Here is a 23,719-nt window from a genome sequence, read left to right as displayed (position 1 = left end):
GCCAAGGGAAAAGATGCCTAGGGCACAGTCCAGGAAAGTTCTGTGCATGGAGTGAAAGTTGCCCTCTCATTGTTGAGTCATGGATGGCATTGATTTTCCTGGTATGATGTGAGATAGTGTACGTGGAGTATTACCCTCCAGGGAATCTCATCTAAGCCTTGGTGTCCATAGTTTTTACTGGAGCTCTGTCACATAGAAATAATTGGCTCTTCCAGTGGCTGACCTCCATTTCTAATCCCTCTGGAAAGGTCGAGCTGATGCTGAGTGACCCAGAGTCCTCACTATAAATCACATTGTTAGATTATCTGATGTGGCCCAAGGCCCCTAAGTAAACAAAGATACTTTTATCAGGTAAGAATTCAGAGAGCTTAGAGGTAACCTCTCAGGAGCTGAGGTCAAAGGGCAGACCTCTTTGGGGGCAAGATTAAATTCTTTACTACACAATAACATTAATATTTCATACCCTTCCTTTTGTATGCATTTACCTAATATATTATACATCATATTCTTTTTAACCTTTCGAAATTTGATTTTGGCATCTCTTGTAAGCAGCGTGTGGTAGGAGTTTTATATGTTTATGCCATTTTGAGAGTCTTTGCCTTTTAGTAGAAAAATTTAAGTTATGTACATTTATCATAACTGACATTTTTTTCCTTTTGTTTTATTGTATCGTATTTTTTGGTTTTCATTTTTCCCTTTGTGCCATATAGGTTGCAAATATTCCAGATTTGGAAGAAACGTTTTTAAATTCTATCATAGGTTGTCTTTTGACTCCTGTTGTGTATGACAGCCGTTTAGGACATCTTTATTTCTTATGCTCTTTCCTTTACCCTGATTTCAATTTAACCTGAAGTTAACTACCTTTTTATTTTACCTTTTCTTTTTCATTTTATTATTATGTTTTTAGATTTATTTTTGTCTTTTGCATTTAACTTTATAGCATTTTTACCATAGTTAATTAAAATTTACCATATATTCATATAAATTTAATTGGCTTTCATTTTTATTGCAAGTCATTTTGTATTTCATCTCTTCTATATTTGAATTTTTTGTTTTATGCTAGAGCTTTTTAATTCTTGCATGTCTGGAAATGTCTCTTGCTTTCATACATGAACAACCTCTTGGCTATAAGAGAATTGTTTTCTGAATTGATCCCAGTGTCTTTTAGTGTTAGAGAGAAATCCTGAGCCAATGTAATTCTTTATGACTCATAAAGGAATTGATTGTTTTTCTCTCTCCCTAAATGCTTAAAAGATACATTTGTTTTGACTTGAATTAAAAAACCAAAAAAAACAAAAAAACACACCTTTTCAGGATATATTAGAATGTAGGTCTTATCTTTATTCATTTTTCCCAATGCTTGATAAGCTTTTAGAATCTGTAGACTCATATCTTCAGTTTTTAACACTTCCTTTGTTATGACAGATATCATTTATGGTTTGTTTCTGAATAACCTTGTATAAAAATATTATTCCTTTATTTCTGCTCTCCTGTATGGTACCCAGCACTTTTTCTGTTTTTCAGTACACTGCTAAGTTGCCCAGTAGTCATATGCCTCAACTAGTTTCCTTCTCTTTCCTGCTATTCTGGGTGTTGGGAAATGTGGTCTCTAAATGGTGATAAAGGGAAAGGAGTTGTTAGAGGTAAGAAAAATGGGGGAGCACAGAGTTAGAGTCCTGAAGATAGTTATGAAACAATTAGATGTTTCTTGTCAGAACTAGGCTCAATAGAGATGACAGAGTATAAATAAACACCTTTCTCTGCTCTTTGATATCATTTGTGTTCTCTTTGATTGAGTGGACGGTTTCATATGCATCCAAGGGTGTTTTTCCATCCCTCCCGGGCAGGTAGACAGTATGGCTTTTATGTATCTTTAAATTTTTATGCTGTTGTCAGTTTGCTTTTTCCCTGTGTATATCCATAAATATTTTAATTAGAACTTGACAGGTATGTCTGGTATAACTTATCTGCCAGTGTTAATCTCAGTGTGTTTATTGTAGTTTTTACTTTACTATATCCTGCAAAAATATTCCCAGCAACTTGTGTTACTTTTCCATGGCAGTCACGCTGCCATTCTCTTCATTCCTTGAAGTCTTGAGCCATAGTTTCTTACCAACTCTTTTCACATGAGTTCTCTCAGGCCATGGTGATGTTTGTGGAGCTTTTCATATCATTAAAGGCCTTCTTCAGTTCCTCAGTGCCTTCTGATCATCACCTTTGTTTTGGTGACCATTTCCCTGAATGCTCCTTGAGCTTGTCACCTGTCTAATCTCTTGGTTTTTTACTGGCAAGTCCAGCATTATCACTTGCTTCTTTTAAGAACAATTATGGACCAAAACTGTATGAATTACTTTTATTTATGTTATATTTAAGAATAGCTGAGCAAAGAGGCCAAAGCAGAGTAAATAACACAGGTTACACAATTGACCTTTCCTCTCATGTTACTTTTATTGTTGCTACTTGAGGCAGCATAAGCCATAACCGATTTTTTGGCACATTCTGTTGTGTCTATTGTTATATGAAGGTTATAGGCAGTAATGGTTATCAACGATCCAATTCTCTAAGTGAGAATCCTTTATACCTTTTAGCCGTCTGTGTAATAGTTGTAATTATTTTATTATTTTTTTCCAGTATAACTGAGGAAAGGATTCATAGATTACCTAACCTATTTAAATGTAATTTATAAAATTTTGTCACTTTCATAAAAATTTGGTAGAGTAAGAAGTAGGAGCTAAATGTTTGAAAAGCTCTCTACAAATTTAAATTTTTAAGACACTTCATTCTAACTCATCTTAGTCTTCTGTTTTAGTAAGTATTATCCTCAGAGGTTGGCATGTGGGCCAAATTAGGTATGGCCCCTCTTTGTACAGGCCAGGAGCTAATGATGGCTGTATTTTTCAAGGTTTCTTTGGAAAAAAAAAAGGAAGTAGAATATGTGATAGAGGCCCTATGTGGCCCACAAAGCCTAAAATATTTACTATGTGGTTCTTTTTAGAAACAGTTTGCTAGTCTCTGACCTAGTTTGAATAGTCCTGTCTCATAGGCCAGTAGTAATATATAGTGGTTAGAGTATGTGGATCACAGTGTACCTGACATAAATCTTTATAGACACTGCCTATACACACATGTCATTTCTTAGTGCCTCATTTAATAATGGCATTGTATAAATGCGTAGACAAATACTTAGAATTTTTTAATTGAAATCTGCAAATTTGATGTCCACATTTAATTAGAGTTAAAACAATTTCAGTGAATCAATAGGCTGTCTTTCTATAACTCTGATTTTTCTTTGAATAGAACTTTTATATACATACTTTTTTGTTTCCCAAATACAGTTTTATGGTGTTCAACTGCTTCACATATTTAAGTTTTAATAGATTAGAAACAATAACAAACCTGTGATAACGTACCAAGTTGCTTATTGAGTTATACTATTTAAAAATGTTTTTAGAGAAAATAAAAGGTCAAGGGAACCAGACATTGGGTTATTTGGTTTAATTTTCTGGAAAATAGGATTGCCTTTATCAGATCCCAGTGCCTCTTGGTCCTCATGCTTGGCTGACAGCTTGACAGTGGCTCTGCTGTGGTGGAGATGGGCGGCAGGAAGCTGCTTTGTCAGCAAAAAAGGGCTGTAAACTGAGCTGAGGGGAGCCAGGCTTACCTCGTTTTGACCTGCTGATCAGTGATGGGTTTTGTCAGCAACAGAAATGTGACTGCATGATATCCTTTAATGGTTTTGACTTAGAAAGCAACATTTGAAGCAGGGCTACTATAAGATGCAATGTCATATTGCCATGGAAGAACCTTATGCAATGCCCCCTTAATAAAATAGAATGTGTGCCACATGTTCTTTTGCAACAAGATTGTCAGAAAATTACACCAGCATTTAAATGAATAGTGTGAGCAGTGTTTTCAGTTTAGCTTTTTTCTATTTGGGAATTTTTATCTCATATCTTTAAAGATAGGGAAGTTATTTTCCATTTAACTTAAGTTCAGGTTAAGTTTAGGTTTTGATTTTATGTCACTATCACCACATAATCCAAATTTGAAACATTAAATAAAGAATTTTCTTTTCACTCGTGAATCAACCAAGACGAGAATATACTGGCTGATTTTTTTTCCCCAAATGGATTTCTTTTTCTTTCTTTGAATGTGTTTCTCTGATAGAGAAGCAGTCTGTTTATAAATTTCAAACAAAATTTGAAATTACTCTAAAAAAAGGTATTAAAAAAGGGCAGGACCAAAATTAGAAAGTAATTAAAAGAAGCAGAAAAGTAGATGTTATTATGCATTGAGAATATTTTTATAGTGCATTTGAGCACTGAATTTTACCCAGAATTTTCTAATCAGTGAGTCAAAGGAAACAAAACTGTGATTGATTAAAGCAAAACATTTCTTTTTTTCTTGCCTAAGCAGACCACATCCCCCTCTGTACCCCCCTGCCCCCCCCCCGGAATAAATCTACCACTCATGACTGATGGGTTGATGCAGAACCTGTAAAATCCTTTTAAGAAGAGTTTGACATTCTCTTTGAATGTTGGAGAATAGCTACTATCAGAGTGATGTTAATTTCATTGTACAGGCTGTGAAGCCCATGGAGTTACATATCTTATATTTGAAATTTTGCTGAAGGAAGTTATGTAGAAGAATAAAATCCTGGGTATTTAACAGTTATTATTTTGGAGAGAGGTCTCATTTATTTGCAACTGAATGCAGTTCCCAACTAACATAATAAGTCTATTATTTTCATTCTATAGATGTGAGGTTAAGTTGCTTGCCTATGCAATACAGGCAATATGGGGTGAAGTTTTTTGTTCTGGGATTAGACAGCATGAGTTCAAATTTGGGGTTTGGCTTTGTGACATTGATCAACGTATTTAATTTCCCTGAGCAATGGATTTCTCCTCTGTGAAATAGAAATAATATTAGAACATACATCATTGACTTCTTTCCAGATGAGCAATATGCATTAGAAATTTATCCCCATTGTGATTAATTTATGATCATGGCTCAATTAATGTTTGTTTTGCTAGTTTTATTATTTATGTCAGAATTTTGAATTTGAAATTATATTCGGTCATTTCATTTTGAAAATTTTCTTAGTGCTTCACCTAGGTAAGCCTGATTTGCTCCATTTAAAACCTACCCTACAGTAGGTAGAACAATTTTTAAATGTAAATTTTTAAGTGATTTTTTAATAATGTTTATCAGAACCATGCAGACATACCAATAATAGCAAAAATACTCCTATATAATTTGTATATTCACAAATTGATATATTGGTAGATGTTACCAGATAGTTCTTGAGAAATTCCAGGGAAATAATAATAGAAATGAAGAAAACATGAATAATATGTATTTTGCCACGTTATATCTAAGGCTGAAATGAAATACTTTGAGGTTGGTATACTTCAAATACTAGTATTTCTATTTTGCAGATGGTGAAACAGAAATAAAAATGACTTTCCTATATATTAGTTACTTAAGTCTCACTTTTCTTTTTTAATTTAACTGTTTTTATCACTCAACCTTGATGATCAGATAATTGAGTATATATATTACTGTACTATTTTAATAGTATTAAACTATGAGTAACGTAGACTGGTGTCTGCTGGTTACTTTGCAGAGTTTTTGCATGTTTGTGCTTCTTTCCAGCAGTGAAAATAATATGACCATTTTTTAAAGTTGTTTAAAAATGTCATTTTGATGTAATGTCTTCCCACCCCCTGAAATAGCCCACACTTTAACTAGATGTTTTTTCTAGCTATCCATCAAAAACTAGAAGCGGATGGAACGGAAAAAGTAGAAGGATCCATGACGCAAAAACTGGAGAATGTTCTGAACAGTAAGTTTTGTCCTACTACCCAAAACTATTTATGGACTTTATAACAAGCTTTAATATAGTTCTTGGACCTGGCTTCACAGAACAGGCGGTGAGTTGCATTTTAATATTTATTTCTGAATAGTAATGATTTAATAAATATAAAGGAATAAAAACATGGAAAATGAACGTTCTGTTTTGTTTGCATTTTATTTATAAGAAATCATAATTTGAAAATAAACCAGTATGCTTCCAAGAAGTGAAACTTGCTACCATAAAAGAGACCAGTATATAAATAACATTATCAAAGAGAGATAAGTGCTGTAACAATAGCCAGGATTGCCATTGACCAGAACCCTGAAACACATCTTCATATATCTAACAGTGCTACAGCAAATAATATCAGCTCCTAGAATGACAAACACTTACATGTCATTGATTTATCTATACCATCACTTTTTCCAAAGTGAATTTAAGGCAGCTTCATATTTAAGAGTGTTTCTAACTCTGAGACATTTTGTAAAAGTTGTATGCCAAAATAACCTGATATATATACAAAGTTTTGGGTCCCAACCACTTGCCTTATATCTTTTCTTCCCCCCCTGACATTCTAGTCCCCAGCTACTGATCCTAATGATCTGGAAGAAACTCATCAGATGAATCAATTCCTATTATAATATTAGCAGCTTAAAAGTACATTATCCTCTTTCACTCATATAGTAAACATTTGAGGGAGCAATAGTGCCCAGGGGAATCTCCTTTGTTTTTTAAATATAAGTATAGCAAATGATTTCCCCATGAAATAGGGTTAAGAATAGCTAAAACATTTAAGAACCCTTACATCAGATCTTTAGTGATTCCGTGAATGCAGGATTGTGATAGTGAGTTAGTTTTGGACTTTTAGCTTAATTTATTCCTGTGATAACTTTCTGAACATTTTTTTGATAAATGTCTGTTTTTAAACCCCTGGGATCCCTGATAAAATATTTTCTGGAAAGAAGCTTTAATTTGCTGTAGGCTTTCCTTGGTAGAATTTGAGTACTTTGATTGCATCCTAAATTTATGAGTTTAGCAGCACTTTAAATATTTCCCTCTGGTGGTTGTGGTGGTGGGTGGTTGTTGTTATTTTGCCTTGAGATTTTGCCTTGTTTTTGTCTGAGAACCAAGTCACCTGCTTAGTTGAAATTAATATATTCTGAATTCAACTCAAACATTTACAAAAGCTATTACTGTATTAATATAGTCAGACATTTTAAGGTCTTAGAAAGGTATTTCTACTCAGGGATGCTATTTTCACTGGAGAACTTGTCATCAAACCATGATATCTGTAAAAAAAAATGATATTATTTCGGTAACTTTAAAAAAGTGATTTATAAGGACAAGCTGATATTGTAATTATATTGTTGTATCCATGAAAGAAAATAGATACTTATTAGGTTTGGAAAAAATTAAGATCTGTTTCATGTGGTAGGTTTAGCACAGTGTGTTAACATAATTTTTTTCTTTTAAGTAGTAGTTTAGGAAATCCTCCTTTGGGACTTGTGATATAAAATTTGTAAGGGAAATTATTTTACTTCTATTCCTTTATAACCACAAACTTTATCTAGAAATGTGTCATATTAACTTCATTGAAGTTTACTCTTCTTCGATAAAGTTGGGCTTAACTAGTCATTTCTTTATGAGACTCTCCTTCAGGGCTTTCTGGTGTAAAAATTTTTCTTAAAATATATTCCTTTTTATAACACTTTCTTTTTTCTGGAAACATTTTTAATGAACTTGATGTTGATGTTTGCTATCTTAGGATAAGGTTTTGCTAATTCAGGTCAACATGACAAACATTAATATTTAAGACTGGTTGTGTAAAAGTACCATGTTTGGTTCAGTGTGAGATACAAAGATGGAAGACATATGGCCCCTGCCCTGTACACATGTTCTTTGTCCCAGTGGGTCTATCATAGTTTGGAAGCTGGAGAATCAGAAAAAAAAAAAAAAATTATAGAGGGGCACCTGGTGGCTCAGTTGGTTAAGTGTCAGACTCTTGGTTTCAGCTCAGGTCATGATCTCAGGATCTTGAGATTGAGCCCCACGTCAAGCTCTGTGCTGAGCATGGAGCCTGCTTAAGATTCTCTCTCTTCTTCTCCTTCTGCCCCTCCCCCTCCAGCTCATGCACATGCTGTCTCTCAAAAATAATTATAGAAGTACTATGGAAAATTTAATTTCTTTTCTTTTGGAAAAGAAGGAAAGAATAGATGAGTATGAATGTAGTTTAGTTTGCTTAGGTTATTATTAATGCTTTAATCTTATGTATAATTATATACCAATTTGTGTTTTTCCTGAGTTATTTAAAATGAAAGTTTTCAAAATTCAAAAGGGCAACCTCTTTCACCTTAAGTTTCTAAAGGGTAATGTTGACTATAAGAAACTTAGTCCATTTTATTCAGAATATATCAATATTGATTCCTTTCATTGAAATTTTTTTTATTTTCCTTGACATGTGTTTTTTATATTTGCCTTTGAACCTAATAATTCCTTCTTGATTTCAAGCCAGAGATGAAGGGATGACTATTAATTTATATCAAATTCACATATCCAACTCTATGTCCTTACCTATTCCAAGAGTATAGAGTACTGCTGTCTAATAGAACTTTTGCAGTTACAGTTATTGAGCACTTAAAATGTAGCTATATATTGCTGAGGAATTACTTTTTTAATTTTTATTTAATTTTTTTTTTAAAGATTTTTATTTATTTATTAGAGAGAGTACAAGTAGGCAGAGAGGCAGGCAGAGGGAGAGGGAGAAGCAGGCTCCCTACTGAGCAGGGAGCCCAATGCGGGACTCGATCCCAGGACCCTGGGATCATGACCTGAGCCGAAGGCAGCCGCTTAACCGACTGAGCCACCCAGGCACCCCAATTATTATTTAATTTTAATAAATTTAACTTTAAATTGAAATAGCCCTATGTGGCTAGTAGCTACATATTAGTGCAGGTATAAACAATATTATATAAGTATTTATAGTAGCAGCTGTGGTGGTTAATAGTTAAAACTTTTACAGTGCTCACTAAGGCTCAGGTATTGCTTTAAACATTCTCTATGTATTTAGTTCTCTATGAGGCTTGTGCTGTTATATCTTTTTTTTTTTTTTTAAAGTAGACTCCATACCCAGCGCAGAGCCTAATGGGGGTCCTGAACTCACGAGCCTGAGATCAAGACCCGAGCTGAAATCAATAGGCAGACACTTAACCGACTGAGCCACCCAGGCACCCCTGTTATTTCCATTTTATTGACGAAAAACTGAAGCCCAGGAAGATTAAATGAGTTATCTAAAGTCATATAAGCAGTAAGTGGCAGAGCTGGGATTTATATCTAGATATCTGGCTTCTAATCTGTACTTTAAACTACCAACAGAGCTTGCTGTGCATGGTTTTGAGAGGTATGAATTTCAGTCACCACAGTTTGGTTAAATACACCTGTCCTCCAGCAACATGGTTCAGATTCCCATTATCACAGTATATTTGTCATAATTGCATAAAGTACAAAAGTGCTTGCTAGTTGTTCAGTCCACAGATCACTCCATAAATAAGAGATGTGAGAGATGATCAGTGAGCAGTTACCTCTTTTTCTTCAGAATCTGTGACTGGTCACCATACATATATTCATGCACAGACAACAAAGCATATAGTTGTGTGGACTCCTTGTCCCCCAGACATAAACTCATATGGCTTTTTATAGAAATGAATAATCAAAGAGGGGATTGACCCACAAAGATGAAAGTGCGTTAAAAAAAAAAGTGGTAACAGTGTAAGTGAAATTCAAATCTACCATGACTGGAGGAGTTACAGAAGAAGCAGCTGACAGTAGGGATGTAGGCACTGCCGCTGTTCAAGAGACTTGAGCTGTGCAGCCAGAGGAACTGGATAAAGGTGAATTTATCAGTGGAAATGAGGAAAGTATGAAGAAAAGGATGAAAACATCCTAGGGGAATTGATGCTTAAAGGAGTGCTCAGAGACAATCAATGACATTCAGAGTACAAAGGATAAATTTAGAAAGGAGTAAGGTAATTTATCAAAGTATAGAAAAGATGCTTGATACGTATTATCAATTTTATGACGAATAAAAGCAAGCAGTCTTGATAATTTTTTACAAAGAAATAGAACACTAGTATTTTCAATGTTTCTAATGTTTTAAATCATCGTAGAGTACTAAGTAAATATTGGTTTTACTTTTTTTCATTTTCTTATTCATTTATGACCAACAGTAAGCACGTTTTTAATGTTGCAACAAAAATTTTTAAAAGTCACAGATCAATCATAATTTTCCCATTAATTATTAAGATTGTTTATGTGGTTTCATCTTGCATAGCCATTTATGCGGTTCTGGACACTGTGCCAAAAGGGGCTTATACTGTACTGCACCACCTAAGTAGAAAGAATACTGGATACTGATTCAGAGGCTTATTTTTAGTCCTTGCTCTGTAAGTGTTTTTTGAGCACGTTAGTTCCATCCCAGGGATATGAAGATAGTACTTACGAATTATTCCTAAGAGTTTATAGTCTAATGGAGAAGATGGATAAGCAGTTGATTAAATTATGGTATGATAATTGTCTGCTCATGGTAATCCTGGGGTACATCTGGAGTCTGCACAAGTTGTACCTCATTGAAAAGTGGAGTGAGAGAATCTCAGGAGAGGGTCATGTGAGCCTTCAAAGATGAGTAGTAAGTATCCAGGCAAGCAGAGGTTGGCATGTGGGCAGCCAAGTGGATACAGGTGCCCCAGACAGGCAAGCCACATGAGGAGGAAGTCCCTGTCTTCAGGTAGGAGACCTCCTGCAGTCCAGGAACCAGGATCCAGTATGGTAATGTGCAGATGTCAGATGTGGGACTGCAAGGTAGATAGGGGTCTGCTCAGGATAAGCTTTCTATGTAGTGTAGTAGAATTTGTCTTTATCCTGAAGACTGTTGGTAAGCCATTGAAGGATTTTAAATAAAGAAGTGACATTATGAACTTTTTAAAGAATATTCTGCCATCCGCATAGAGAATTGATTAGGAGAGAGCTAGATTAGAGACAAGAAGAGGCATCAGAAAGAAGTGCACAGTTGTCATGTAAGAATGAAGTGTGGAGGACTTGTAACCAACACAGAGATGATGAAGGTAGAGCAAATGGCAAGATGAGAGATGTTAAGGAGATGAGAAAGGCTACCAGTTTGCTGTGGGAAGGAGGAAGAAAAGTAGTAGTCAGTGATGACTTTCAGATTTCTGGCCTCAACTAGAGCAAGAAGGAACAGGTTTGGGGCATAAGGAGAAGAGTAAAGAGGTAAATATTCAGTTCGACTTATAACTTGTTGGGTTTGAGATTCCTGAGGGTTGTACCCATAAATATCTTTCTACCTCTTACTATATCCTGTGTGTCACATTGAGCAGGTTGAATAACCTCTCTCTGTTTCAGTTGCTTGCACTATAAAATGGGGATAAGAATAGTGCCTGTTTTAGGGACATAAACAAGTTTAAGTGAATTAAGAATTAATACATATTTTTAGAATAATTCAGAAGAATTTAGAAGACTTACTAAGTTTTTAGAATAACACCTAGCATAGAGTAAGCACTCCATATTGTATGTATGTGTAGTATGTCTTTATGCTAACCACCAAAGCTCCCCAAAACTCTTTTTAGGTTATAAGGGATCCATAGAGGCTAAAATGTTTTTTCTTCTTCCACGGCATCTTCATTCTTTCTCCTATCTTACACTGAGGAAAATTTTTACAGCTCTTGTTGACCTGACTATGATAGTGGCAGCCCAGTGCCTGTAATATAGCGGCCTTGCTCTTGGTGCTTGCGGTGCATCTGTAACTGAGACTGTGATAGTCACAGTCCAGTGAGCTGGTGTTGTGACATCCCTCGGAGGAGAAACAACCAACTTTCAGGCCTAGAGTTGCCCAAGGCTGGATTGGTTCTGCAACCTGTAAGACCTAAGTCATGTTTTTCACTATCACGTCGCTCCGTTCGATTTGTTCTGTGAGTGCACACTGGTTGTTCCAACCCCTGCCAGCTGCCTTAAAACCGGGTGTTCTCAATGTGAGAAGGTGGAGTGAAGATGTGGATGGATGGGTACACAGGGGAAATTGTTCCTGGGAGACATGGCAGATGTCTGACTGATGGTTTATCTGCAGTGTCACTTTGTGTGTGAACAACACCACTGAGTTTAGTGGTTTTGTTTTTCTTATTAGTTAGCCCTAGAGAATAAAGACATAAAATGCATTTTATGAGCTGTTGATGATTTTTATCTGCTTAGTTTCACTGCTTTCATTTATTTTATTACTGATATAATTATCCAGTTATCAAAGAGTTATAAACTCCCAAAATTTTATTGTGAATGTGGCAAAATTCGTAACATAATAACAGTTCATGGATAGAAATTATTTATAAATTAAAATTATGATTTCATAGCATATTTCTCTATGTGCATATTTAAAAATTCTCCATATATACATTTCTGTATAAATAAGTTATAATTTTATAGTTTATAATTTCTTCCTATAAATTTTTCTCTATAAAATGTTTATTTTATTTAATGATAAGTGAATTTTCTACTCATACTTGTTTTCATACTTTCTAGAGGAGTTAAAATTATTAGTTGGTATTTCTTTCTTACCTTAAAATACAGTGAGCAAAGTCTAATTTTGAACACTTATACTTTTGACCCAAATTCTTTCATTGTGCAAAAAAAAAGTACTTGTGAATTTAACATCCACAGGCCACATATAAGTAATCAACCTTTTAGAAATATTTAGTGGCATTTATGTATCTTTTCATTTATGAAGCCTCAAATCATGAAGTTTATATTTTTAAATGATAAACAAATACTTAATTTTCTTTGCAGAAAAATGTTTTAACCCTAATCAGATTTCAGATACTTCATTTAGCTACCATTATGTAGTTTGGTGGGAAGAAGGGAATATATTTTTTCTCATCTTACAGAAATTTAGTATTCTGCATTTGAAAGCATGTGGTGAAAACAGCTATCTTGACAAAGTTTTTCTATTAGGTCTTTAAAATTTCAAGAAAATTTAAACATTATTTAGTTAAAACAATTACGTTACAAAGACAACTTTTAACACGATCAGGCCACCCACAGTGTAGACTAGAGAATATGGCATGCAAGCCACCCAGTGAGACTGAGGTAACTTTTTCATCTTTGCTTAAAGTATAGTCAGTAGACCAGATAATGTAGAAACTTTTTATGAGCATCGATCAAACAGCCAAAAACAGTTATCCTTTTTCTCCCCTTTTCTTGTGGCTAATTAAAAATATTTCACAAGTTGAAAAAGTTAAACTGTCTGTTCACAGTAAATTTTGCTTTAAAGCAATTCTTTCATTATAGTGATTTGTATAGTTTGAAGTCTTTTAGGTTAAAAAATATATATATGTATATAAAAAATATCCTGTTTGTATATAAATTGAATTAGCTGATTTAAGAAGTATTCATTAATGGTATGTTAAAATTTGTCATTTAAGTTGCTTATGTAATTATTTGTGCCTGCTGCATAAACAGATAACTTTACCAAGAAATAGAATTAGTTCTGAAATATTTCTTTTGAACAACTTTTTTGAAAGGTAAATATTTTTCTTGTTTTATTACCATATAGTACAGATATTAAATCCAGAGAATTTAACTCGTGTAGTTGTGTGTGCCTGTGTGTATATGTGTGTTTTAACCTATTATCTGAACTAATGAAATAATCTAAGGACCCATAATTGCTATAAAATTTAGAAGAGTAGCTAAAATAAATGTAGGTTCAATTAGTGATTTTATTTGGTCCTGGTAGATATGGTTATTTTTAATCGGATACTATTTTTAACATATGAAAAGACTTAGTGGGCAAGGCGGAAATGTATTTTAGCAAACCATAAAAGATCTCCAAAATAGCTAACTTTTAAAAAAGTCTGTTGAGTTTTAATGTAAAGCTATAATAGCAGCCTATCATTTTGTTTTATTTAAGTTTCTTTTGGTCTTTTTAAAATAGGAGCAAGTACTACTGCGGACACATTATTTCAAGAAGTATTGGGTCGAAAAGACAAGGCAGATTCCACTAGAAATGCACTCAATGTGCTTCAGCGATTTAAGTTTCTCTTCAACCTTCCTCTAAATATTGAAAGGAATATTCAAAAGGTAGAGTACATATTTATGTACCCATGGTTACGATGTCATAAATTTTAAAGAGTTACTGAGATTTTTTTTTATCTTAACCAAATGTGTTCATGATACTTTACTGACAGTCTCCAAAATGTTTCTTTATTTTAAAGGGTGATTATGATGTGGTTATTAATGATTATGAAAAGGCCAAGTCACTCTTTGGGAAAACGGAGGTGCAAGTTTTCAAAAAATGTAAGATTTGTTTATTACTTTTAGATCTACTACTTCTTTTTACAGGAAGAATGTAGAATGTATTCTGCAAAGAAATCATGTGCATTTTAGTTTTTGTTTATATGGTGCTCTTTTAAAAATGTAAAACAATTATGTATGGGGATTAACATAAGAATTAAAAAATTAAAAAAAAAGCAAAACAAAAGTAGACAAACAATAAACAATTGGAAATCAAAAAAAAAAAAGTAAAACAATTACTTCAAAAATAACATGGCTTTTCTTACCAAGATGTAGCGAAAATGAAAAACCATGGCTAGATAGGTTTAGGATAGGTTAGTCTTGGACATTCTTTGCCCTTTGTTAACCATGATGCCATTAAAAAAATCTTTTTTACTGGAAAGAATCAATTATGGATATTTTCTATAAATTTGGCTATAGATGGAAACCTGCATTTTAATCTTCTCTCTTCAGAAAAGCCATTTTTAGTGAATTCTAACCTTATTTTAAAGTAAACTAAACAACTTTTGAAATTATCTTGAGTGCAGGAGTTATAGAAAATAAGAAAAGCCTAAAATGTCCTGTGGTAATGCCTTATCAACTAGGAGAAATATCACAGGGCTCTAATAAATTCCTAAATGAAATCCATAAGGACTCAGTAAACTTAATTTTTTTGTTGTAGTAAATTTACATGCAATGAAATGCACAGACCTTACATATGTCAGTGAGTTTGACAAATGCACACACCCATGTAACCCACACCCTGGACAGAATGTTTTCGTCACTCCAGAAAGTTCCCTTGTGCCTCTTCTTAGTCAGCCCCTGTCCCCCAAGGCAGTCACTGTTCTGCTTTCCATAATTTGATTTTAAGTTTCCATTCTGTAAATCTTTTATGTTCTTTCCTTTTTAAATAGATTATGCTGAAGTAGAAACACGGATTGAAGCTTTAAGAGAATTACTTCTGGCTAAATTGCTTGAGACACCATCGACTTTACATGACCAAAAACGTTATATAAGGTAAACCTTCTGCAAGAATTTTGATAAATCACATGTATCTGTATAGTACCAGATACATCATCTAACCCTTAAAACTAATTTGGGGGAAATTAGGAGATTGATGAAATGGTGAGAAGGAAGACAAATAGCAAAAATTTACGGGTATCTACTATAGGACACCGAAGTTCTTTTGTATACTAATAAATTTGGGAGTACTCAGGGCAAGAAAATTCTGCTTATTTGGGGAAAGGGAAAGTAACTTCGTTGCTTGGTCATTTCTTCCTCCTGCTCAATAATGGCTTACCTAACCTAGCAGGACAGTGTGGGTGTTGCATTCTATGGGCACCCACAGGCCACAAGCTGGCAGGGGCTCCCTGTATGGTTTAGAGTACAACACTGTCATTCTGGGTGGGAAATTCTTCAGGCCACAAAAGTGGACCAAAGCTCAATGGTGGAGAAAATTTTGAAAGGTTTTGGTATTGAAAAGAAAAAATAAAAAATAAATTTAAAAAATTGCAATAATGTAAAAAGTGATGGATACCACAGGGTATGAAGAGAAGGCCTTAGAAGGAAGCAGTATAGCATAATGGAAACTAGGAAACTAGCTGTTCCCTTTGAGTGATTTGCATTCTCTTTTCAGTTTCTTCATCTGTGAAATGGTATGATAACACGATCTGCATCTCGGGGTAGTTGCAAACATAATCAAGAATACATTTAAGGATTTAATATAGCTCCTGGCATATAAGTAGTCAATAAATTACATATATATGATGTTTATACCAGGATTTGGAGACAAAGCATATAAGTTACAAGCTTTTTGTATCTATGATTTAAAAATAAAAGTATTAACATTATTTTCTGCTGGCATGTTTTGAATGTGGCTTTTATTCTCAGAATAAGCTGTTATTTTCCAAACTTAATGCCCTCTCTAATTAGTGAATTTTATTGAATATTCAGTACTTATAAAATAATAGACTGTATATATTTATGCATTTAGCTGTCATCACCATATGACCATTGAAAATAATTTCCAGGTGTGAAAAGAGGGTCTAGCCTGAAAGCTGCAGTGCTTGCCGTGGGGGGGGGGGACAATGATCCACACTCAGACCTGTGTTCTTGTGACTTAGGAGAGCAGTAGCAGCATGAGCCATTGTCATTGTCAGCACATTTGTGTCACCGAAGAGGAAAGGGACAAGAGGCTTTAGAACAGGAATAGAGAGCACTAACATTGATTGCTGCCACTACTGGGAGTCTGTAGTACAGTCGGGCATCATCTTAGATGCGCTGTGTATTCCACTTCTGATCTTCACAGCTGCCTTGAAGGGGCGTATGTCCGATTCCTGTGACATGGGTGAGGAAACTGAACCTCAGACTTCATTCTTGCTCAGTGCACATAGCTGGAAATAGGACTCATGTTTGTCTGCTCTCAAAGCCTATCTTTGCTTTTCTGTAAGCTGTCTCCGTAGGAAAGAATGTATTTGGGGGATTTTTCTGACTTAGAGTCGTGGAAATTTAAAGCTAGAAATAACCTACATGTTAGTTATCCATCTGCTTTTTCTTTTCTTTCTTTCTTTCTTTCTTTTTTTTTCAAACATACAAAGAAACAGAGTTCCAGGGAGGTTAATCCTCTTGTCCAGGGATACACAGCTGGTTAGTGTCTTATTGTCTGTGTTCCACTGTGGTACTTAATTGTGCTTTGTATTTATTTACCTGTTTATATTTATGCTGCTAAATTTACCAGTAGTAATAGGCTGATCCTTATTGAATGTATGATTTCTTTATTTAGTGAATTACCATTTATGTAGATAACAAATGTGTAGTTCTTATGACTAGTTAAAATGTTAAAAAAGATTTTTTGAATGACCTATTTAGGTGCCTTTTTCCTGTCATTTTAAGGGAAAAGAACAAGAATGTCAACAAGAATACAAGTAGTTTACTTATTTTGTAATCATTATTTTATTTTTGATGCTTTGAGAAGACACTGAGCAATTAATTTTATTATCCTTTTTAAATTAATTTTTGGTTATTAATAAGAAAAACAACATCACAACCAGGTCAAATATCTGTTGGACTTTGGAATCTATGACAGTAGGTACTATGAGCATCAAGTAGGGATGGAGCCCGCCTTACCATAAGCAAAGTGTATCTTTATTGGTTCTCTTCCATAATTGAAGTTATGCATTGTGTGATTGAAAATCAAATGACTACTGTATTGTTTCACTTTGGTTTACTGTCTTGTCTAATTTAAAAACTTTTGATTATTTTCATTCTTCTTATTGTAGCTTTAGTGAGAGGTGAAGTTATGTTATATGCTTCTTTCCATATGAGTGTGATCCTATCCCTAGTAATTGTTAAAAATCATATCAGAATATGGCTTAAGAGTATAATGCTTAAATTTTAAAATATTGAGCATGTGCTCATCATAGCCATAATTAGCATTTCTTACATTGCCCCTCTAAAAAAGCTGTCAAATTTCTTTGATACATAGTTTTAGAAGAAATAGTAACATGTACCATATTTTAAACAAAAATCTTTGAAATGAAACTGCAGTTGACTGTTGAACAGTGTGGGGGTTGGGGCACCAACCATCTGCCCAGTCACAAATCCACATATAACTCTATTCCCCTGAAACTTAACTACTAATAGCCTAATGCTGACTGGAAGGCTTACCAATAATGTAAATAGCCGATTAACACATTTTGTATGTTGTATGTGTTATATACTCTATTCTTACAATAAAATAAGCCAGAGAAAAGAAAATGTTATTAAGAGAATCATAAAGAAGAGAAAATATATTTACAGTACAGTACTATAAAAAATCTACATATAAGTGGACTGGCACAGTTCAAACCCATGTTGTTCAAGGGTCAATTGTACTTTGTTAAACTACATACTAAAAGAAAAGAAATTTATTGGATTAAGTCATTTAACCAAGGAAAAGCCTACCCACAGGTTGTACTTTTGAACTGCAACACTGTAGAATTTCTAAGAGAACACATCTATCGTTCTTTATAAAACTCTTTTAATGTAATACCCATTAATAAGATGATATAAGGGATTATTGTTAAATTTTACAAGGACCTAGTCACCATACTAAAGAAATGTATGATTTTAAAAGTCATTAAGAGAGTTTATTGATTTCTCTTGCTATATTGAGTTCTTGTAATGGACCATTTGTATTCCTATTCAGTAGTTTAAAAATTAAAAGGAAGCAGCTTTCCTAACAGTATTCCTATACTTTACTACTAACACTAAATCTGAGGATGTTATATGAGTGAAAGTGTTAGGAGAAAGTATTGTAGAAGTATTTGGAGGCAATATAAACCTCTCTAAGGAGAATGCTAAGACAAATTATCCCCAACAAGAAAGAATAAAATCACGTTTTTGCAAACAAATGACACAATGTACCATTTGTCATATTTATATTCCAGATGAAAAAAGCCTTGTGTGAGAGGAGGAATCATATTGGGTTGCAATATTTATGCCAGGCTAAATGTATTTTGTTAGACCGTAGTTTTATTCTTGGGGTGCTGTTAATTGATTTGTCCCTTTCTCAACACAGATACAGCCTATTTGCAGCCTATAAATAGACAGGGAGGGGTAAAAGGTCCAGCTCTTGGGCCGACTTTGAGGCATCTTTGTACAGTGTGAACCCCCACTGTTTAAGGGGCCCTTTTGCAGGATGATCAAATGCCCAGCTCTGCTTAGAGCCCAGGCTGTCTGCATTAGCTTGTAAAGGTAAGGGTGGATAGTTCCTAAATGTGATGTCAGATGTCTCAACAGTTTATTGATTGCTAACTCACTACAAAATGTTTCTCCTCTAATTAGCGGCTAATTGAGATGTCTGTGAGTAAGGAAATACCTAGTACTGGAGGAACGTGGGAGAGAAGCATCTGGTGTATCCCTCAGTGATTAGAATTTGGCTAGAGGTCACAGCTTGTGGCCATTAATTAAAATTTATCATTGAACAAAAATCTTTAACCCCAAGACAACAGATAGCTTATGGTTTAAAAATAATGTCAAGACAATAAATTCAACTTTTGGAGTTGATTTAATTGGATTTAACTTACTGCAGTAGTCCCTCCTTATCTGTGGGTTCATTTGCGTGGTTTCAGTTACCTATGGTGAACTGCGGTCCAGAAGCAGATGATCCCCCTTCTGAAGTACAGTCAGAAGGTCGGTAGTAGCTTAGTGCTACATATCAGTGCCTCCATCATTCCCCTCACTTCTCGTCACTAGGTATTTTATCATCTCACATCCTCACAAGAATGGTGAGTACAGTACAGTAAGGTATTTTGAGAGGGAAGACCACATTCACATCACATAACTTTTACTACCATATATTATGTTATAATTGTTCTGTTTTTATTAGTTATTGTTGTTAATCTCTTATGTGCCAAATTAAAAATTAAACTTTATCATAGGTATGTATGTATGTATAGGAAAAAACAGTATATGTAGGGTACAGTACTATCTGTGGTTTCAGGCATCCACTGAAGATCTTGGATCATATTCCCTGTGGATAAGGGGGGACTACTGTATGTTTATATATTTTGTGATGGCTGAGGGCCAAATCTTGAATAATATTTGTCAAAAATTTTTCAACTGAAATATATTTCAATTTTCAATCCGGGTTTGAATATTTTATATACAAAGAAGACTTTGAATATTTCAACAACTATTTAAAAAACTAAGAAAAATGCCTGTCTATACTGTATTTTCTAGAGAAATGTTTTCTTAGTCATGAAAATAGAGTTCAGATGTTAGAGGTGCTTATTGTCACCAAATCTCTTTATGTAATAAAATAGCCTGATTAGGTTGCATAGAAAAATAATGTCACACTGCCATCTAGTGGCCATTTTTCAGACCAGAAAGGAATTAAAAAACAATTGAAATCAAAAAAATATTCACTAGGTGTCCTCTGCTGGCTTCCACTTGTGTTTTCTGTAATGACTGAGAACTAAGTATGGAAATACTCTGTGAACTAAATGTAGATACAAAGATAAATCCACACTAAGTATTTAGGATCACTGCAAGTTGTCTTTGTCTTCTTGGTTGTCTTTTTATAAAGTCCTTGTTTTTTAAAAATACAGTTTTATTGTTAATCGCATAAAAAGAAATTTGAATATATTTTATTTAGAATTAAGTATTGAAGACGGATGTTGACAAGTGCTTTACTAATTGATAAAATTTTAGGTTTTCTTAAAAAAAAGGTAATGACTTAAGAGTATGCTAGCTTTCCTTTTGTCCTTACTCATGGCTCTACAGAAGCCTACTTTGTCATTCTTGGCCTTGCTTTTTCAGGTACCTGTCTGACCTTCACGCGCTGGGTGATCCTGCTTGGCAGTGTATTGGCGCCCAACACAGGTGGATCCTTCAGCTCATGCACAGCTGCAAAGAGGGATATGTACAAGATTTGAAAGGCAAGGCTGCTTCTCTTCTAGTCATTATGCTATTTTTTATTGTCGATTTAATGCACTTTGGAAATGCTTAATAATTAAGGGGATGATTAATTAATTTTCTTGTATCTGTACTTGTTTGTTATTTATTTTGTTTTTGTTTTTGCCACTGGTCAGCATTATACCTGAGTGAATAACAGGTTAAGGGAGAAAACTCTCTTGATACCTGTATTTTTATGGTTGACAGCCAGTATTGACGAAGGTTTGATTTAAGGAATAGTTAAATTTTTATGGGAAGTAACATGATGTGGTAGAAATATTAGTCTTTAATACATGGTAGTAGTCCACTCACTATTCATCAAATATATGTTGAGCCCCACCATGTGCCAGGTACAGATGGACAGTGGTGAATAAAACAGACATGGTCCCTGCCCTTATGGTGTTAAACACTTACCTAACTACATACAAAGTTGTTGACAAGTGAAATAAAGAAAAATCACAATATTTTGAGGGAGGAGAACTGAGGAGAATGCTTTAGATGGTCCATTTGGGAAGGTGTCTCAGAGAAGGCTCCATGTTCTCTAAGAGCTAGAAGAATGAGAAGTAGCCTGCTGGGACAATTTTAGTCTGAAAAAAGAAACAACCTTTGCAAAGGCTGTAAAGTAAGTTTAAAGGAAGAAGTCACAGCTGCATTCACATGCAGGTTTATCAACATTTATTTGTAAAATTCTATCATCCCCCAGATACTGAATGTATTCAGTGCCTGCTATGTGCTGGCCACTATTGGGTGCTAAGGATTCAGTGGTCAGTATGGCAGATGGGCCTGGCTCACACGAGACATAAAATAGCGGGGGGTAGGGGTGGGGAGGAGATGGACAAGAAAAGTAGAGTGGACTAGTAGAATACAGTGTTACTTTCTAAGCCTGGGAAGTTCCTCCTGCTGTGGTAGCACTTAGGAACAGCATCTGATTCAGAGTTTTGAGGTCACAGAAGTGACATTCCAAGATCTGAAGGATATCTGTATTGGTTGAAATAGAGGAGGGGAAAAGGAAAGAGATAAAGACCATTCCAGGAAGAGAAAACAGAATGTGCACAGGGCTTCAAGCAAGAGATGGCTACTGAATTCTCTGTGGCTGGAGTTCAGTACACAAAGTGGCGAGAGTGGAGGCTAGAGTTAGGTGGTGCCAGGTCTTGCATGGACTTTGTTAGTCCCTTCAAGGGCTTTGGACTTGATCCAGAGGACATTGGGCTGACCATTAAGGGTCTGAAGCAGGGGAAAGACCCACTGAGACTTATTTTTTAATCCATGTAGTGAATGGATGAGTGGGAACAAGACTGGAACGGTAAAGCTGGTTAGGAGGCTGCTATGGTGATTCAGCATCTCATCTCCCATGGACATGGTGGATGTGGAGAAAGAGACAGATTCAAGAGCTGTTCAGAAATTGGAGTTGACAGGACTTGGTGATTGAAGGAGGAAGAAGGGGTCAAGGGTGATTCCCAGATACCTGACCTCAGCAACTAGTTAGGATGATGGCACCATTGAGTTAGGGAGCATAACTTTTTTTTTTTGTTTTTTTTTTGTTTTGTTTGGACAGACTGATTTGACATTGTCTGACATGCAAGGGAAGATACCCAATAGGTAGTTTGGATTTAAAGAGCAAGAGCAACATATAGACTACTTGAAATTGGAAAAGTACCGTGAAATTTCATATATCCTAAGGGCGCCTGGGTGGCTCAGTTGGTTTTAGCGACCTCCTTCGGCTCAGGTCATGATCTCAGGGTCCTGGGATCAAGCCCCACATCAGGCTCCCTGCTCAGCGGGAAGCCTGCTTCTCCCTTTCCCACTCCCCCTGCTTGTGTTCACTCTCTCGCTCTCTCTCTCTCTCTCTCTCTCAAATAAATAAATAAAATCTTAAAAAAAAAAAAAAGAAATTTCATATATCTTAGTGTCACATCGATACCTGAAATATAACCAATACTCCATTGCCAAAGGTCTGAATCTTTCTTGAAGATAAATGGATACCTGATGGGTTCCTTCCCTGCCATCTTGATGTTATGTATTGCTATATGTATCCATCCAGAACTGTTTAAAATGAGTATGTCTGGAAAAAAAATGATGAAAGCTTATGTGTAACTGGAGCCCTATCTTTTTAATTCACTGACAATGCTTGTTGAAGAACTTGCTCATCACTTATGAAATAATGAAAAGAATGTACATTTGTTAGTGATGAACTTAAAGTTATTTTCATAAGTTGGTCTTTTTGATTAGGAAAGAAAAACAGTTTACAGCTCTTTGAATTTACTCCACAGATTTCATAAACAGTACAATGTAAATTTCCTGAATATATTAGTTACATATTCATAGGTTATATTTTAATTTTTCTTCCAACATTCAGAAGAACATGCTTTCTTTTATCATCAGCAAATACTATCATAAACAGCATAGATAATCCTAACATAGAGAGCCTTTTAATTGGAAAATTGGTGTGTTCTTTGAGCTCATATCAGAATGAGTTTTTATGATTTTATTTTGGAGAATTCCAAATAAATATGATAAGATAACCTCCCATGTGCCTAACCTAGTTTCGACAGTTATCCGTTCATAGCTCATCTTTTTCTTTTTTAATTTTTTTTATTCTTATGTTAATCCCCATACATTACATCATTAGTTTTAGATGTAGTGTTCCATGATTCATTGTTTGTGCATAACACCCAATGCTCCATGCAGAATGTGCCCTCCTCAATACCCATCACCAGGCTAACCCATCCTCCCACCCTCTCCCCTCTAGAACCCTCAGTTTGTTTTTCAGAGTCCATAGTCTCTCATGGTTAGTCTACCCCTCCGATTTCCCCCCCTTCATTCTTCCCCTCCTGCTATCTTCTTCTTCTTTTTTTTTTTTCCTTAACATATATTACATTATTTGTTTCAGAGGTACAGATCTGAGATTCAACAGTCTTGCACAATTCACAGTGCTTACCAGAGCACATACCCTTCCCAGTGTCTATCACCCAGTCACCCCATCCCTCCCACCCCACCCCCCACTCCAGCAACCCTCAGTTTGTTTCCTGCGATTAAGAATTCCTCATATCAGTGAGGTCATATGATACATGTCTTTCTCTGTTTGACTTATTTCACTCAACA

At 34.9% G+C, this 23,719-nt stretch overlaps 1 protein-coding gene across 6 annotated transcripts in view; it reads left to right on the top strand.

Annotated features, from left to right (window-relative positions):
- EXOC2 (exocyst complex component 2) overlaps positions 1-23,719 on the top strand; it is a 276,304-nt gene that overhangs the window by 97,081 nt on the left and 155,504 nt on the right. For all 6 annotated transcript variants that reach the window (XM_035030711.1, XM_035030712.1, XM_035030715.1 and 3 more), the window contains 5 exons: positions 5,765-5,845; positions 13,845-13,990; positions 14,125-14,206; positions 15,097-15,199; positions 20,483-20,601. In XM_035030711.1, coding sequence (XP_034886602.1) covers positions 5,765-5,845; positions 13,845-13,990; positions 14,125-14,206; positions 15,097-15,199; positions 20,483-20,601 — 531 coding nt within the window. The remainder of the gene's footprint in view (positions 1-5,764; positions 5,846-13,844; positions 13,991-14,124; positions 14,207-15,096; positions 15,200-20,482; positions 20,602-23,719) is intronic.

Source organism: Mirounga leonina, unplaced genomic scaffold, assembly GCF_011800145.1.
Source record: "Mirounga leonina isolate KUSES-001 unplaced genomic scaffold, KU_Mleo_1.0 Mir_366, whole genome shotgun sequence".
In the NCBI taxonomy this organism is placed as follows: domain Eukaryota; kingdom Metazoa; phylum Chordata; class Mammalia; order Carnivora; family Phocidae; genus Mirounga; species Mirounga leonina.
The sequence above is the reverse complement of the archived record's forward strand: the minus strand, read 5'-3'. Positions and strand labels throughout refer to the sequence as shown.